Raw genomic sequence first — 16,782 nt, 5'->3', positions numbered from 1 at the left:
AGGTAAATTCGTTAACTAATGTTCAGAGATATAATTTGTATGTAGGGAGGAGATCATTTACTGAAATGTATTCAGTAAATGTTGAAACTAACATCAACTAACAATGAACCATACGTACACAGCATTTTACATGCTGTATTTTCTATTTTACACACTTTAGGGTTTCTGTTCTCATAAAAAGCATGAGGTAAATGCTCTTTATTACCCTAAAACCAAGACTATGATCACTTCACTTCTGGTGAGGGGTCTTTAATGAGAAACTAGGGCAAACTAGGGAATTGCAATGTCTTCAGGTTTTTTTTTTAACGCTTCTATATGATTCAGTGATATTTTTGTTTGTATTTTGCATTGTTGCAACGCTATTTTAAATTCTCCGTGAGAAACTAGTCACACACACACAACTGGATCATTTGATGATTTATCTAATCAAAATGTCAAAAATACATATGAGAGGATAAAAATATTAAAATCAGACGCGTTTCTGATTTGATTTTATATTTCGCTTGACTGCATGGATATTTTTCTCAAATGTCTCACTACCTTTAAATATACAACTTAGCTGGCTAAAGCATAAACGTGACTGGATATAAACTAATGCAAATGGATAGTAATACATTTTATTTAAACATTTTGGGTAGGACTTGCATGTTTTTTGTCACATTGTTCTAACCGCTTGAGGTTTGCTTTAATGTTAGCGTCCTCTCAGCCTGGTCTACAAACATACTGCTGTTCTCTATTAATGCAGCATCTATTCAAGAAATTAATTACTTCATAATGATATGACAATGTGTACTGTATGCATACCTTTTAGTTGTTGGTGTTTTAAATTTGCATTGTTCAGCTCCGTGCGGTGTTCCGCTGCATTCAACGTGCAGACTCGTGTGTCAAAACGACCACCATGAGGCATCAATGATGGCTTTTATTTAGCCTCTAGAGGCCGCTCTCATACTGTATAACAACAGCGCGACCTTCCCAGCCACTCCAGCACCAGACACAACGATCAGGACTTTGACTGGGCCACTGTAGGACAATTATCTTTTTGTTCTTGAGCCACTCTTAATGTTGCTTTGGCCTTGTGCTTGGGATCATTGCCATGCTGTAAGTTGAATTTCCTCCCAATCTTCAGTTTTTTAGCGGACTGAAGCAGGTTCTCTTGCAGTATTTCCAAAAGAATGAATACATTTTCAAAAGATTTCAAAAAACTACTTTCACGTTGTCATTATGGGGTATTGTTTGTAGAGTTTTGAGGATATTAATGAATTTAATAAATTTTGGAATAAGGCTGTAACATAACAAAATGTGGAAAAAGTGAAGCGCTGTGAATACTTTCCGGATGCACTGTATATTAAATCTTGTTGGTATATCTACATATTGGTTGTAGGCTGGCAATGAGTGGGAGAGCTGTAGTTTCATAGGCTTCCGAGATATTACTGTAACCCAAATCTATAGTTATATTTAATCTTGTTGGTACATCTACATATTGGTTGAAGGCTGGCAATGAGTAATCAAGCCGACAGCTGTTAAAGTCACCAAGAAGTAGTACTGGAGCATCCAGATACTTGCTTAGCATATTCTGTGTATTATACGCTATCTGCTCAGCTGCTGCCTTGACATTGGCGCTTGGTGGAACATATACACCGCTATGCACAACAGTCAAGAACTCCCTCGAAGATAAAAGGCACGTGCAGACAGGGTGAGCAGCTCCAGGTCTGTATTACAAATCCTCCCGTGTACTTTGATGTTAGTACACCAACGCGAGTTAATGTACATACACACCCCACCTCCCCGCTCTTTCACTGAGTTACTGGTTCTGTCTGCCCGAAAGATCTCAAAACCATCCAGGCTAACCTCGGTATCCGGGACAGACTCATCCATTCAGGACTCTGTCAAAGAAAAAAACACATGCCTCTCTGAATGATACATCCATGAGACATTTTGCATGCAACAAGTCCATTTTGTTTTTCAATGAACGAACATTTGAAAGGATGATTGAAGGTAGTGGAGGTTTAAAAGGACACCTAAGTCTGCAATGCACACCTCCTCGCTTTCCTCTTTAAACCAGATGTTAATATTATATCAGGCGGAATGAGGATAGATGGATTCAGCTGGCAATGGATGTTTACAAAGGAGAAGTTCATCTCGGGAATAGGTAAGACCATGCATATTCGTCTCATCTGACCACAAAGCCTTCTCACACATTGCAGCTGGGTCACTCATGCTTTCTGGCAAACTCCAGACGTGTTTTCAGATGGTACTTTTTGAGTAACTGCTTCTTTCTTGCCACCCTCCTATACAGCCCAGCATTATGCAGTGCTCTTGATATGGTTGACTGGTGCACCATTACTCCACTCCCAGCCACTGAACTCTGTAGCCCCTTCAAAGTGATTGTTGGCCTCTCTGTGGCTTCTCTCACAAGTCTCCTTTTTGTTAGAGCACTGAGTTTTGAGGGACAACGTTTTCTTTGCAATGCCTGGTTGGTGTGGTGCAGCTTCCACTTCTTGATTATTGATCCAACTGTGCTCACTGTGATATCCAAACATTTGGATATTACTTTGTACCCTTTCTCTACTCTATGCATGTTATTACATTAACTTCTGTGGAATGCTCTTTGGTCTTTATTTTCCTTCAGATTTACTGCCTGACCAATTATCCTTCAACATTTTTATCCAGAAAATGTGATTGCAACTTTAATGATTCACAGGTTGATGCCAATGGTAATGTAATTGTTTTCTTTAGGGCAATTGATTTCGTCTATGTAACCTGGCAGATTCCACAGCACAGGGGTTGAATACTTATGCAAGCAAGATATTTAAGTTTTTTTTTTTATGTTTCCCAACATAAAACCAATGTCACCTAACAATAATTGATTGAGTTCCAGTGTTTTTAAAATAAAATATCAAACAGAATGAAATTTCATTGCACCATTTGTAAATCAGTAATATGAGATAATTGGTCAGGGGTCTGAATATGTGTGTGTGCGCAGTTGAAGTCAGAACTTTACATGCACTTTGTTAGTATTTGGTAGCATTGCCTTTTAAATTGTTTGTAATTGGGTCAAAACATTTTGGGTAGCCTTTCACAAGCTCCTCACAGTAAGTTGCTGTAATTTTGGCCCATTCCTCTAGAGAGAAGTCAGGTTTGTAGGCCTCCTTGCTTGCACATGCTTTTATAGTTCTGCCCACAAATTTTATATCAGATTGAGGTCAGGGCTTTGTAATGGTCACTCCAATACCTTGATTTTGTTGATCTTAAGCCATTTGCCACAAATTTGGAGGTATGCTAGGGGTCATTGTCCATTTTGGAAGACCCATTTGCAACCAAGATTTAACTTCCTGGCTGATGTCTTGAGATGTTACTTCAATGTATCCACATTTTCCTTCCTCACCATGCCATCTATTTTGTGAAGTGCAGCAGTCCCTCCTGCAGCAAAGCACCCCCACAACATGATGCTGCCACCCTCATGCTTCACGGTTGGGATAGTGTTCTTCGGCTTGCAAGCCTCACCCTTTTTTCCTCAAAACATAATAATGGTAATTATGGCCAAACACTTCAATTTTTGTTTCATCAGACCAGAGGACATTTCTCCAAAAAGTAATCTTTGTCCCTTTGTACACTTGCAAACTGCAGTCTGGCTTTTTTATGGTGGTTTTGGAGCAGTGACTTCTTCCTTGCTGAGCAGCCTTTCAGGTTATATCTATATAGGACTCTTTTTACTGTAGCTATAGATACTTGTCCACCTGTATCCTCTAGCATCTTCACAAGGTCCTTTACTGTTGTTCTGGGATTGATTTGCACTTTTCGCACCAAACTACGTTCCTCTCCAGGAGACAGAATGCATCTCTCAACCTGAGCGGTATGATGGCTGCGTGGTCCCATGGTGTTTATACTTGCATACTATTGTTTGCACAGATGAACGTGGTACCTTCAGGCATTTGGAAATTGCTCCCTAGGATAAACCAGACTTGTGGAGGTCCACAATGTTTTTCTGTGGTCTTGGCTGATTTCTTTTGATTTTCCCATGATGAGAGGCAATGAGTTGGAAGGTAGGCCTTAAAATACATCCACAGGTACACCTCCTATCTGAAGCTAATTGTCTAAAGGCTTGACATAATGTTTTGGAATTTTCCAAGTTACTTACCGTAATTTCCGGACTATAAGCCGCAACTTTTTTCCCACGCTTTGAACCTCGCGGCTTATACAATGACGCGGCTAATATATGGATTTTTCCCGCTTTCAAATTTTATTAAAAAAAAAAAAACATTCTGTGACGTGCTCAGTTTTTTGGCGGCGTGAAGCTTTCATTAGACCAATGAAATTGCCGAACGGGTTAAGGTCAAACAACTTTTTTTGTTTAGCCTACTGTTTAGATTAAATCGAGCGCGCTCAAACTTCCCATCATTCTGATTACGGTAGTAATTTTGTCACCCTCACCATGGCAAAGACATGGAGAAACGCATATGATGCTGCTTTCAAGTTGAAGGCGATTGATCTGGCTGTTTGGGAAGGAAATAGAGCTGCTGCACGGGAGCTTGGTCTTAATGAGTCGATGATAAGACGTTGGAAACAGCAGCATGAGGAATTGACTCTAAACTAAAGCTGAGGCTATTCAACTCCGACACCGAAGGAGATGACTTCAGTGGTTTCAGTGCACAGGACGAGGAAGATAGTGACCAATGACTTTCTTGGTAGGCTGCTGTTTACTGCAAATGTTTTATTACAAGCCGTGTGTGGCAGCGGGGGCGTGGTCAAGCGCCCGTCCGGGAGAGAAAAGCTGTAAGGGCGCTGCCCTTACATCTGCGCTAAATTATGTCTAACACTGGTGTCTAATTTCAAGTGCCCTGCTTCACGTGTCCTTCTTGGGAAAACTGTCACACGGGCACCAGTGTGACAGTTTTCAGCAGGGCACTTGACGTTCCAGGTAAGGCTTTTAATGGCCACAGCAATGTTTACAATCAATTTTATAAAGTTTCTCAATTCTTCTATGCGCCAACACTAGACTGACGTGTGTCACTCTCTCAGCTCTGTGGCTGCTGCCTTTTTATGCCGCTCTCCCCATGCTTACTGAAATTAGACACCGGTGTTAAGACATAATTTAGCTCAGGTGTAAGCGCCGGCGCTTGACCACGCCCGCTGCCACACCGTGTTTCGTTAAAGCCTGTGTAAAGTTCATTTGTTTCAATGTACCGGTAGGCACCTGCGGCTTATTTATGTTCAAAATCATATTTTTTGTAAAAATCAGTGGGTGCGGCTTATATTCAGGTGCGCTCAATAGTCCGGAAATTACGGTAGTCACAGTTAACTTGGTGAATGTAAACGTCTGACCCACTGAAATTGTGATTTTATAGTCAATTAATAGTGAAACAATCTGTTTGTAAACAATTGTTGGAACAATTGCACAAAGTAGATGTCCTAAACTACTTGCCAAAACAATAGTTTGCTCATATTAAATCTGTGGATTGGTTAAAAAAATTTGTTTTAATGACTTCAACCTAAGTGAATGTAAACTTCTGACTTCGGGCTCCAGACTAAAAAATATTACTTGGGCGCCATTGGCTCATAAACTGGACCGTTGTGTCAAATGTCTGTTTTTGTCACCAAATCACAGAATTGCTGTTCAGAAAGCAGAAGAAAAGGAAGACTGCTGATAACCCATCAATCAGAGGTTTAATAACAGTATATGTAGTTGAGAAGATAAGTTTGCATTCCCTTTTGTCTCATAAATGTTTACATTCTATTCATAATTTATACAAATATAACAGATAAAATATTTTTTATTTTGTACTGCTCTTCAGAATCTACATTACATATTTACATAAAGTATAGTATGCATATAGTAGTGTGATGTCTTCTTGAGACATCTGTGGCAGAGCAGAACTGCGCACTGCCCCTTTAAGGATCCACCACCACAAACTAAAATGGCTGCTCGTCATATTACCAGGTGTCAACAATAAAGACAATTATAAAGGTAACCAGGAAGATGGTTGTTCATGTCTAAAAGAAAAAGAAGAGAGATTTGAGACTGGTTAGATGTGAAGTTGAGGTGTGCCAAGCTGACTAAGGAGAAAGTTTGTTTTGTGTACTGGGATGTGGATTAGGAACACGATTGGAGAAGAGAGGAAGAAACCACAAGGGGACAAATCTGACAGTGCTTATCACCATAGAGTGAGGCCTGGATTTTCTTCATAGCCGTTGATTGCACTTCAGTGAAAGTGGAGTGGCATGGGTTTGTTGGATCTGCAACTGCCAAAGAGCTCCAGGTTCAAGGTGTGATGGTAAAATAAAGGTCTATAGTGGAAGCGCCAGGTGATTCCTTGATTCTTCTGACCTGCCTTTTTTCGCTTGTGTTGGACTCTCGCTCTGTGTCCTGCAGCATTGCCCACAGTCACCAAACGGGTGCATGCAAACTCTCCGTGAACCAGCGTGCACCATCCACAAGCTCCTGCCTTAACTCTCTCTCATACATTTACACACGCACACACACACACACACACACACACACAAACTTGAATAATTATTGTTGGATGTTTTGTTCTGTTGGGATCTATGTATTTGATTATTGCTGGAATTTTGTTTGTGAGTCTTTGACTCCTTGCATTTGTTTACGGTTTTCTTTTGATATTTGAATAATATACTTTATGCTTTGAAATTTGATTACTCTTATTTTGTGATTTATTTTATTGCATGTAATTGGTGGCTTTTAGAGCTGTCTGGGGCAAGGTATTCATTTTGACAGGCCTAAACCTGTCTGGCACCTGAATTTTGAAATTTTAAATTTAGTAGAGGGGCCGCCACCGTTACACATCAATACATTTTTGCACCTTGTGTAATAGTTGCGTATGAGTCAGGGTCCAATGTCTGTTTCTTTGCCTACTCTAACCTTTTCTTTTTGTTTTTCTGTTTCAAAAGTGTCTTTTTGGTGGATATTATTCAATGAAGCTGTCAGCTGAGGACATGTGAGCCGTCTGATTCTCAAACTAGAGACTCTGATGTACTTATCCTCTTAGTTGTACATCTGGCCTTCCACATCTCTTTCTGTCCTTGTTATGGCACTTTTCCACTGCAAGTTACGGTTCGACTCACCTCAACTCTACTCGCTTTTATGTTTCTGAGCTTGCATTTCCACTGCAGTTTAGTGCCATCTCAACGTGGGTGGGATTATAGGCTTATCGTCATAGTTACGCCACCTCTACTGCCGTGACATCTTAAATGCGACACAAACTGAACAAAACAATAACACAACCCCTAGCTGTTAGCTCATTAACAGTAAGTACTCACTAGCTCATTGTGCTGCCTAAAGCAGTTGTTGCATGGTGATTTTACACAAGTGTAACAGTTAAATTGGCCTGGTTGTTTTAGAAGCAAGCTTCCAGTAGCTGGTCTATTTAATAAATTGAAGCTTTCAAGCAGAGTATATAGTTAACGTAACAAAATGTACCATCCTCAATCGTGGCACTCTCCCTCACATTGCTCGCCGGTTTAGATAGCATCTATTTGGTCGAACCACTTCCACTTTTCCTTTTATGTTTCTGTAGTCACTATTTAAAATTTTTTTAACTTTCTAAATTTTCCCTACACTGTTTGTAGGTCCAGTGGTAGCCGTGTGCAGCCAACAGTTGAAACACTTCCTGAGATAATTTTTTCGTTTCGCTCATCGCTAACGAGTGACCATCTGCACCTCCTTTATTGACGACGGCGTGCTTTTGCGCACAGCCATTTTTTTTTTTACAATTCGAAAGTCGCTTGAACAAACTATACTGTTATCGCTGTTGCTAACTTTAAAACTAGCGGGTTGATGTTGCGTGCCGGAAATCCAGTGACTCTGGCAGTGACTATTCTCCCTGAACAATAATTGATCTGCAGGATTTTGATGTCACATTTAGTATCGGCTCGGCTCGCTTGGAACCTCAACCAAGGTGGTACTTAAAAGTATCAGGTACCAGGTACTATCCACAGTGGGAAAACCCCAAAAAAGTGAGCCGAGTTGAGTTGTACCGTGCAGTGGAAAAGCCCCATTAGAGCCAGTTGTCCTTTGTCTTTGAAGGCTGTAGTGTACACCTTTTGTATGAAATCTTCAGCTTTCCTCAAAGCAATGATTGACCAAGGTTTTTTTTTTTTTACCTAATAATGACCTTAAGTCATGCCAGCCTGTTGCATACTGTGGCAACTCAAAAACAAATATAAAGTCAATGTTAAGCATCATTTAACAAACCAAATAGCTTTCAACTGTGTTTGATATAATGGAAAGTGATTTTTTTCTAGTATCAAATGAGCAATTTAGCATGATTACTCAATGATAAGGTGTTTATTCCAAACTTGTGCGTGAATTTTATATATATATATATATATATATTAACTTTTGATACTAGAGACCATTGAAGGACTCATACACAACTATTACACAAGGTGCCAACATTCTATGATGCTCAAGGCAACACACTGCTATGCATATTATACTTTGTAAATACATGTTGTGTAGATTCTGAAGTATAGTACTAAATCAAATAAAAAATATATTATATCTTATTACAGAATGTGAGTTTGTCACCATTCAGTTTAATTACTTCTTTTATTCATAAAATGGAAATGAAATGTGACTTGAGGCTGTCCTTGTACCTAACATCTCGTTTTGTGTCCAGTGGAATAAAGTCAGTCATGCAGGTTTAGAAGTACTGTATATGAGGGTCAGTAAATTATTAGAGTTTTAATGTTTGGGTTAATGGCCCTACCGATTCTCAGACAACATTCAGCAGGTTTTCTAGACCAGGGGTTTTCAAACTGGGGTCTGCAGACCCCAGGGGGGCCGCAAGAGGGAGCTAGGGGGTCTGTGAAAAACTTGACAGAAAAAAAAAAAAACATGTAAGATTATAATTTTTTACATAATTTATTTTTTAACCTAAAGAGGGTAATAAAGATTTTTGAATAATCGCGCTCCTGCAAGCAGTTCGTGTCAATCTGGCTTGGCGAACGCTAAACAAAAAACTAGAAAATATGACATCTTACATTTACGTTTGGTTTTACATGTATGTTAAAGCAGGGAGTCAAGAGACCCAAGGGTGTTCTCTGTCAAGAGATTCTCTCCAATGAGTGCATGAAACCATCCAAGCTCAAACGCCATCTACAGCAGAAACATCCCAGTGAGGCAGGAAAGTCCACTGACTATTTCAAACATCAGGAGTTGTGTTTGGCCCAGCAGACTAGTACTTTTCGGCAGCAAGCATCGGTCCCTGAGAGGAGTTTAAAGGCATCATATTTGGCATCACTCCACATCGCGCGTGCAAAGAAGCCGCACACGATTTGCGAAGCATTATTATTACCAGCTACTAAAGACATTGTCGGGGAGTTATCTGTAGAGGAAGCGGCACGAAAAGTAGATTTATGTGCCTTTGTCGGACAATACAGTGAGCAGACGCATAGGTGACATGTCCAATGATATTGCTTCACAGCTTTTAGAACAAGTGCAAGCCAGTGAATATTTTGCAATGTATGGTCTACATTCGTTTCCTCGGGCAGGACAAATTTATCGAACTTCTTTTTTTGTAGACCCCTTGAAGGCAGAACCACAGTGCAGGACATATTTAATATGATGGATCAGTTCATGACGGTCAATTCAATAGACTGGTCTCGGTGTGTTGGTGTGTGCACTGATGGTGCTGCTGCTATGACCGGTAAGCGCAGTGGTGTGGTGACCCTGATCAAAGCAAAAGCCCCCAATGCTGTTGCCACACACTGTATGCTTCACCATAAGGCTCTTGTGGCCAAACGCATTGATGATGATTTGCATCACGTGCTGAGGGATGTAGTTAAAACTGTGAACTATATGTAAAATCACACCCCTTGAAACAGACTATTCGGTTTACTCTGCAAAGAAATGGGTGCTGATTATGAGAGCTCGCTGCTTCACTCAGAGGTACGCTGGCTTTCCCGTGGCGCTGTGTTAAATCGTGTGTATGCTCTGCGCAAATAGCTGAGAGAGTTTCTCTCTGGTGAAAAATCAAAGCTTGCCAGCTGTTTTGAAGATGGCTCATGGATACTGAAGTTATCATACATGGCAGATTTTTTTTCCAGCATCTTGGTGCCCTCAATCAGAGCATGCAAGGGCACAACGTTCACATTCTGAACGCACAAGATAAGGTGTTCGCGTTCATGCAAAAATGATCTCTGTGGGAAAGCAAACTGAAAGAGGGAGTTACAGAAATTTTTCCTCTCTATAACCAGGAGTGCATCTCCTCCACTGCTGACAACATCACACCCATAATCCAGTCTCACCTTTCACATCTTCAGGGCTGTTTTAAACAATATTTCCCAGATTTGAACAACACCCACCTGGACCTTGTTAGAAACCCATTTGCACAAGGGATTGGCACTCCTCTGGATCTAGCAGCCCAAGAGCAACTGATTGATTTGACAAATGAGGGAGAGATGAAAACAAAGTTCCTCTGTCAGAGTTTTGGATGTCTGTGAGAAAGGACTACCCTGTTTTGTCTGAGAAGGCAATAAAGTGTCTTTTAACATTCAGCTGGATTTTCAGCACTGAAAGTACTTCAGTCCAAGCACCGGGCCCGTCTGGAGGTTGCAAGTGACATGCGCCTGGCTCTAACTAAAATGATCAATGATTTGATTTGACTTTATATTTGTTTGATTCACATGTTTGAATATGCAAATGCTGCCCTTCAGGTTTAACTTTTCATCTACCAGTGCATTAATACTGTGAAAAAATGTACCCTGTTCAGTTAATGTATATATGTTTTAATTGTTCAGAAATACAAAAAAACTACAGAAGCTACATATAATTGTTAATTGTGAGAATTATTTTTGGCTATAGTGAGTTGCCAAATAATAAAATAAAGTTGTTATTGAAACAGCATTTCATATTTAAGTTTATTGTAATATGAATTTAAATATCTTTACATTATATACAATTATTTATTCAAAAATACATGGTTACCTTTATATTTTAGGTAAGGTGGTCCCCAGCATGTAATCATCATGTTTGGGGGTCCTTGTGATTTTAAAAAGTTTGAAAACCCCTGTTCTAGACAACATTGCAGAAAAGTGCAATACTCAATTTGTTTGGGTGACAGATTCAAAATGAGTCAACTTAAATAATTATAATTTCACTACAGGAGCTTCAAAAAGCTAACAAATGAAAATAAATCAGAGGTAGGGGATTTCATGGACCATTGAATCAGGAATTGCGCACTACAGAGTTTTTGCTTTCACTTGTTTTGAACAAATTCGGTTTTTTTTATATGGTTTATAGAAGTTCACCTCATTTACTCACCCTCCTGTCGTTCCAAACCCATATGACTTTCTGCTGAGGAATTTCGCATTTGCTGATTTCCAAACAATAGCAGTTGATAGTGACTCACTTTAAAGCTTGGAAGAAGAAAAAAACACCTTAAAGAGTCATAAAACTCCTACAGAACCCAAATCAAATAATGATGAAATACCAATACATCAAACCTCCAATGTGTTTTTTGTTTTTGTTTTTGGCCATGTGCCAAAATGAATGAGGTTTGCTGCTGTATTTAATTTTGAGCTCTATTTACATATATAATGGTCTGTTCACCATTTAAAATTGATTGCATACCTTTAATTGCATACCTTTTAAAAGACTTGAAATATCACACACAAGTTGCATGGACTACTTTTATGACACTTTGTGAGTGACACTGCAACACTTTTTTTTTTTTTTTTTTTTGGTTCTCCCATCTTTAGGTGAACTATTCCTCCTAAATCTGTGGTGTGTAATTTCTGCATTACAAGCGCCACTGAACAGAATTGAAAAAATAACTTTTTTTTTTTAAAAAAGGGCTTTCTGAATAGCCTCCCATTTGCTTTTGATCGATCAAAAAAAGTAGTCCTGCCCCAAACTCATGCCATTAGTTGAGTAAATGTTTCTGGGTCAGTATGGAGGTGCTGCTCAAAACAAACACATTTTTATAGCACCACAGAGACAGTGCATGTGTATAGTTTTCAAGACAGTTAACATACAAATGGCTTATTTATTGTTGTCTCTGCATATTAAGCTGGGATCGAAGTCTCTACCGTGTATCCACTTAGGCTAGAAAATAGTTGAGGTACTTGTTATTTTTAGCTTTGCCAAGGCTTTCTCTTTGTGAATTCAACTGTTTATCAGGACATTTTGTTCATGTAACTATGTTCACATCCTAAAGTTTATCTTTTGCTGTTTGTACTTGCTGTCTTAGAGCTCCCTGACAATGAACCCCAGTCTCCGAGTCATGTGGCCCTGGCCGCAATGATCACGATACCCATCTGCATGCTAAGTTTTGTGCTGGTGCTGCTCCTCTACATGTGCCATAAAGGCTCCATCATTAATCACCGTGTGCCAGGTGAGGAAGACCCCGCTGTGGATCACCCCTTCCTCGCTGATGGCACCACACTGAAGGACCTCATCTATGACATGACCACTTCAGGATCCGGCTCAGGTAAAGCTAACACATATTTTACAGATCATACTCACCGGCTGCGTAAACCAAACCCTTCTACCGATATTGATTCCGATAATTTTTTAAACCTTGACGGATAATGAAAAATGCTTTGTCATTTTGAAAGTTTAAAATATATGCTAACTGGCCTATTGCATTTCCCTACTTTAGAAACATTCCCACAGTTAATGATTCAGATATAAATTAGAAGAAAATAAAAAGGGAAATATGAAGTTTAAAAGTGCCCCCATGAAAATGGGCAGGGAAAGAGTTTACCACAACTGGTAGAGCATGATCGTAGCAGTGCCAGGGGTCATGGGATCGATTTCCAGAGATCACACAACTTGAATGCACAAAGTCCCTTTGGATAAAAGCATCTAGTGATCTGACTGTGGATTTATAGAGTGAAATTAGAAAAATCAAGTGTTATCCGGTTTAATAGATTGGATATTGTTTATTAAATTAGGTGACAGCAGTGTGTTGTGTGTTTTTTTTTTTTTTTCCACATTGTTAGAATAGTAAGAAAAAGCCAAGATTCTGTTCCAATATGTTACTGACAGATAAAAATGGAGCATAATGGACAATGTACAACGTGGTGCATAATGACTATATGTTGTACAACTAGCACAACATTTCTACTTTTAGTTCTCCAGCAGTACAGGTTTTAAAGGGGTCATAAAATGCTCTTTTTATATAGTTTCATTATCTTCCATGAGGTCCACTGATCATGCTAGTAAATATTTTGTTTTTTTCACCAAAACAGTCATAATTTAGTTATGTATGCAAATTTTCCTCCCTGTCACAGGCCATCTTTCTGAAAAGCTTGATTTTTGCCTCCGGTCCTACTTTAAACTTCAGTTTAAACACTCACTGTTCTGATTGGCTAACGGCATGCAGCCCCTCAAAATTGGCCATTTTTTTAAACCCAATCGGAAGAAAAGGAGCAAGCACCAAAACATAAATTTCACGGTTTATAAGTAACGCTCATCCAACACATTGCATCCAAATATATTTAAACTGTTCATCACTAGCACAACTGTTAAAACTCACACCGTCTACACCAAATGCAAGAGGCGCATCAGGTCAAAAGCAATAGAAGAACCCATTATAATCAATGATGCAGTCTACCATGGAAGCGTGCGTCTATTGCGGCGAGTCAAGGAAACCGTAAACTGGTGTCCTGTTCGATTTTTCCACTGGTGCTACTATTGCCGTTGCCAACAAAACAAAGAAAAGTTTTAGAAAGTTGGTGTCGATGCGCCTGGTGTAGACAGCCTCAAGCTGTCTTGTCAAAGGACATGCCTGGTGTAGACAGCGTGTCAGCATCATAAACAATTAAACAACCATGACATTTGAAATATTAATGAATAGAACTGTTTTCTTGTGTTTTTGATCTGGTCCAATAATGTTTTTACCTGCCCCATATTCTTCAGTTACAATTCCTTGGCAAAGCTTGTCTGCTTCACAAGACTCACGCATCAAGTTTCCAGTATCATCCTGCACTGAGGTGCACATCTCCGGAAACAAATCAAAACGGTCAAAGACGTCCATCTAATGTGTTTACACCAAGAATGAAAAATCACGCTGATGGGCGAAAGAAGTGTGCTGAACAGTTTAAGCAACAAAACAAGTGGCAGCAGCTGATGAAACCTTGTCTTCTCTTCAGAGTTGAAACTTGACATTGCATCTTTTAAAAGCATGCCAGAGACATGACAACAGTCAAAGACATCTGTGTAGGGCATACTTATGTACCAAAATAAATACAAATAGCCCAAATGGGTCCCATTTTGCATTCAGAAGAAGTGAGGCCACAGTAGGCCTTTTGTCCTTTTGCTCTTTCTTTTTATGAAGTGAGCACCAGTTGGTGGACCTTGGGTGCAATGATTTTAAAGTGGGCATTGATGTTGAGAGGTGGTCATGAATTAATGAGTACCCTTTGGGACATCACTAATAGCCTATACGGAAGTAAAGAACGAGGCGTTTTGGCAGTTTGTTTCAATAAATGCTTTTTATTGCATTGGAGATTAAGTTATGAGTTCTGAAACTTGCAGTATGTTTTTATTGTCATAATATCAAGGAAAATGTAATTCCTCATGGAACCCTTTAAGATCACTTATTATTCAAAGTTACTTTAATCAAATTGCCTTAATTGCTCTCTGTTCACAAATTTATTTGAATGTATTTGGAGGCAGTTTTTTTTCTAATACCTATCATGAACACAGAGAAAGCTCTAGCCAATTTCATTTTCATAGCTTTGTTTTCAAAAGCCCTTGGGAACATTGCAGGATGTGTAAATGTGAAGTTGTCCATTCAATGTTTCCGTACATTATGAGCTTTGCTCTGATTCACTGTAAGATTTATCTACAATCCAGGACTTAAAAGATGCTGTCATGACAGCATTGTTTTGTCTAAGCCAAGAAATACTGTACTTGGCAGTGCATCATGGCATGGATATTTTTCTGCTCCTAAATGTCTGTCGTGATCTCGTTTTAAATCTTGTGCATAGTTAAGTACAGCTTCTTGTATGTACAGGTTTGCCACTGCTAGTACAGAGGACCATTGCCAGGACCATCATCCTGCTGGAGAGTATAGGGAAGGGCCGTTTTGGAGAGGTGTGGAGGGGTCGTTGGCGTGGAGAGGAGGTGGCAGTGAAGATTTTCTCTTCCAGAGAGGAGCGGTCTTGGTTCCGGGAGGCAGAGATCTACCAGACCGTCATGCTCCGTCATGAAAACATCCTGGGTTTTATTGCTGCAGATAACAAAGGTCAGACCACAAAGTCAGTGAAAGCAGTTCAGTGCTGTTAAGGTTGATAGAACCTCATTTGCCCTCCATAAGGAAAGGGTATGTGTAGGAAAGTGTTAATTCACATAATGTCATTAGCCAGTGAACAGTCTCAAATGTTTTACATTAGTGATAGACTGATAAATCTGCCAGGAATTGGCCAATATTTGGCTAAGTCAAGATTTATTGGCATCAGCTGTTAACCATCCATGTAAGAACCCCTTGTGGAAGTTCAAATATGTATATGTATTATGACAATGGATAAAACACACTTTTGGTGAATGTTTAGAAATTGTGTAAAATAAGTTTTCAATTTCAGCAGTTTTATGTGCATGTCATTCACTTAAATTGAACTATTTTATATCCTATACAGAATTGTTTTTTATACACTAAATTTTCAGCTAACATTTTAAATGATTATATCTCAGCAATGATTTGTAATTACATAATTAGGAAGCTGAAAGTTTTTTATTTTTTTTTATTTTTTTATATATACACTCACCTAAAGGATTATTAGGAACACCATACTAATACTGTGTTTGACCCCCTTTCGCCTTCAGAACTGCCTTAATTCTACGTGGCATGGATTCAACAAGGTGCTGAAAGCATTCTTTAGAAATGTTGGCCCATATTGATAGGATAGCATCTTGCAGTTGATGGAGATTTGTGGGATGCACATCCAGGGCATGAAGCTCCCGTTCCACCACATCCCAAAGATGATCTACTGGGTTGAGATCTGGTGACTGTGGGGGCCATTTTAGTACAGTGAACTCATTGTCATGTTCAAGAAACCAATTTGAAATGATTCGAGCTTTGTGACATGGTGCATTATCCTGCTGAAAGTATCCATCAGAGGATGGGTACATGGTGGCCATAAAGGGATGGACATGGTCAGAAACAATGCTCGTAGGCCGTAGCATTTAAACGATGCCCAATTGGCACTAAGGGGTCTAAAGTGTGCCAAGAAAACATCCCCCACACCATTACACCACCACCACCAGCCTGCACAGTGGTAACAAGGCATGATGGATCCATGTTCTCATTCTGTTTACGCCAAATTCTGACTCTACCATCTGAATGTCTCTACAGTAATCGAGACTCATCAGACCAGGCAACATTTTTCCAGTCTTCAACTGTCCAATTTTGGTGTGCTCTTGCAAATTGTAGCCTCTTTTTCCTATTTGTAGTGGAGATGAGTGTTATCCGGTGGGGTCTTCTGCTGTTGTAGCCCATCCGCCTCAAGGTTGTGCATGTTGTGGCTTCACAAATGCTTTGCTGCATACCTCGGTTGTAACGAGTGGTTATTTCAGGCAAAGTTGCTCTTCTGTCAGCTTGAATCACCTCTAGCATCAACAAGGCATTTTCGCCCACAGGACTGCCGCATACTGGATGTTTTTCCCTTTGCACACCATTCTTTGTAAACCCTAGAAATGGTTGTGCGTGAAAATCCCGGTAACTGAGCAGATTGTGAAATACTCAGACTGGCCCGTCTGGCACCAACAACCATGCCACACTCAAAATTGCTTAAATCACCTTTCTTTCCCATTCTGAC

The 16,782-nt window shown here is 39.6% G+C and overlaps 1 protein-coding gene across 2 annotated transcripts in view; it reads left to right on the top strand.

Moving 5' to 3' along the window:
• tgfbr1a (transforming growth factor, beta receptor 1 a) overlaps positions 1–16,782 on the top strand; it is a 68,635-nt gene that overhangs the window by 29,868 nt on the left and 21,985 nt on the right. Inside the window, exons 1-3 of one of the 2 annotated variants that reach the window (XM_052133703.1) lie at positions 1,838–2,149; positions 12,210–12,449; positions 14,982–15,212. In XM_052133703.1, coding sequence (XP_051989663.1) covers positions 2,086–2,149; positions 12,210–12,449; positions 14,982–15,212 — 535 coding nt within the window. In that variant the 5' untranslated portion in view covers positions 1,838–2,085. Of the gene's footprint in view, positions 1–1,837; positions 2,150–12,209; positions 12,450–14,981; positions 15,213–16,782 lie in introns of those variants that run through there. The other variant, XM_052133702.1, reaches the window with a different exon arrangement.

This window comes from Xyrauchen texanus, chromosome 9, assembly GCF_025860055.1.
Source record: "Xyrauchen texanus isolate HMW12.3.18 chromosome 9, RBS_HiC_50CHRs, whole genome shotgun sequence".
NCBI classification, from domain to species: domain Eukaryota; kingdom Metazoa; phylum Chordata; class Actinopteri; order Cypriniformes; family Catostomidae; genus Xyrauchen; species Xyrauchen texanus.
The sequence above is the reverse complement of the archived record's forward strand: the minus strand, read 5'-3'. Positions and strand labels throughout refer to the sequence as shown.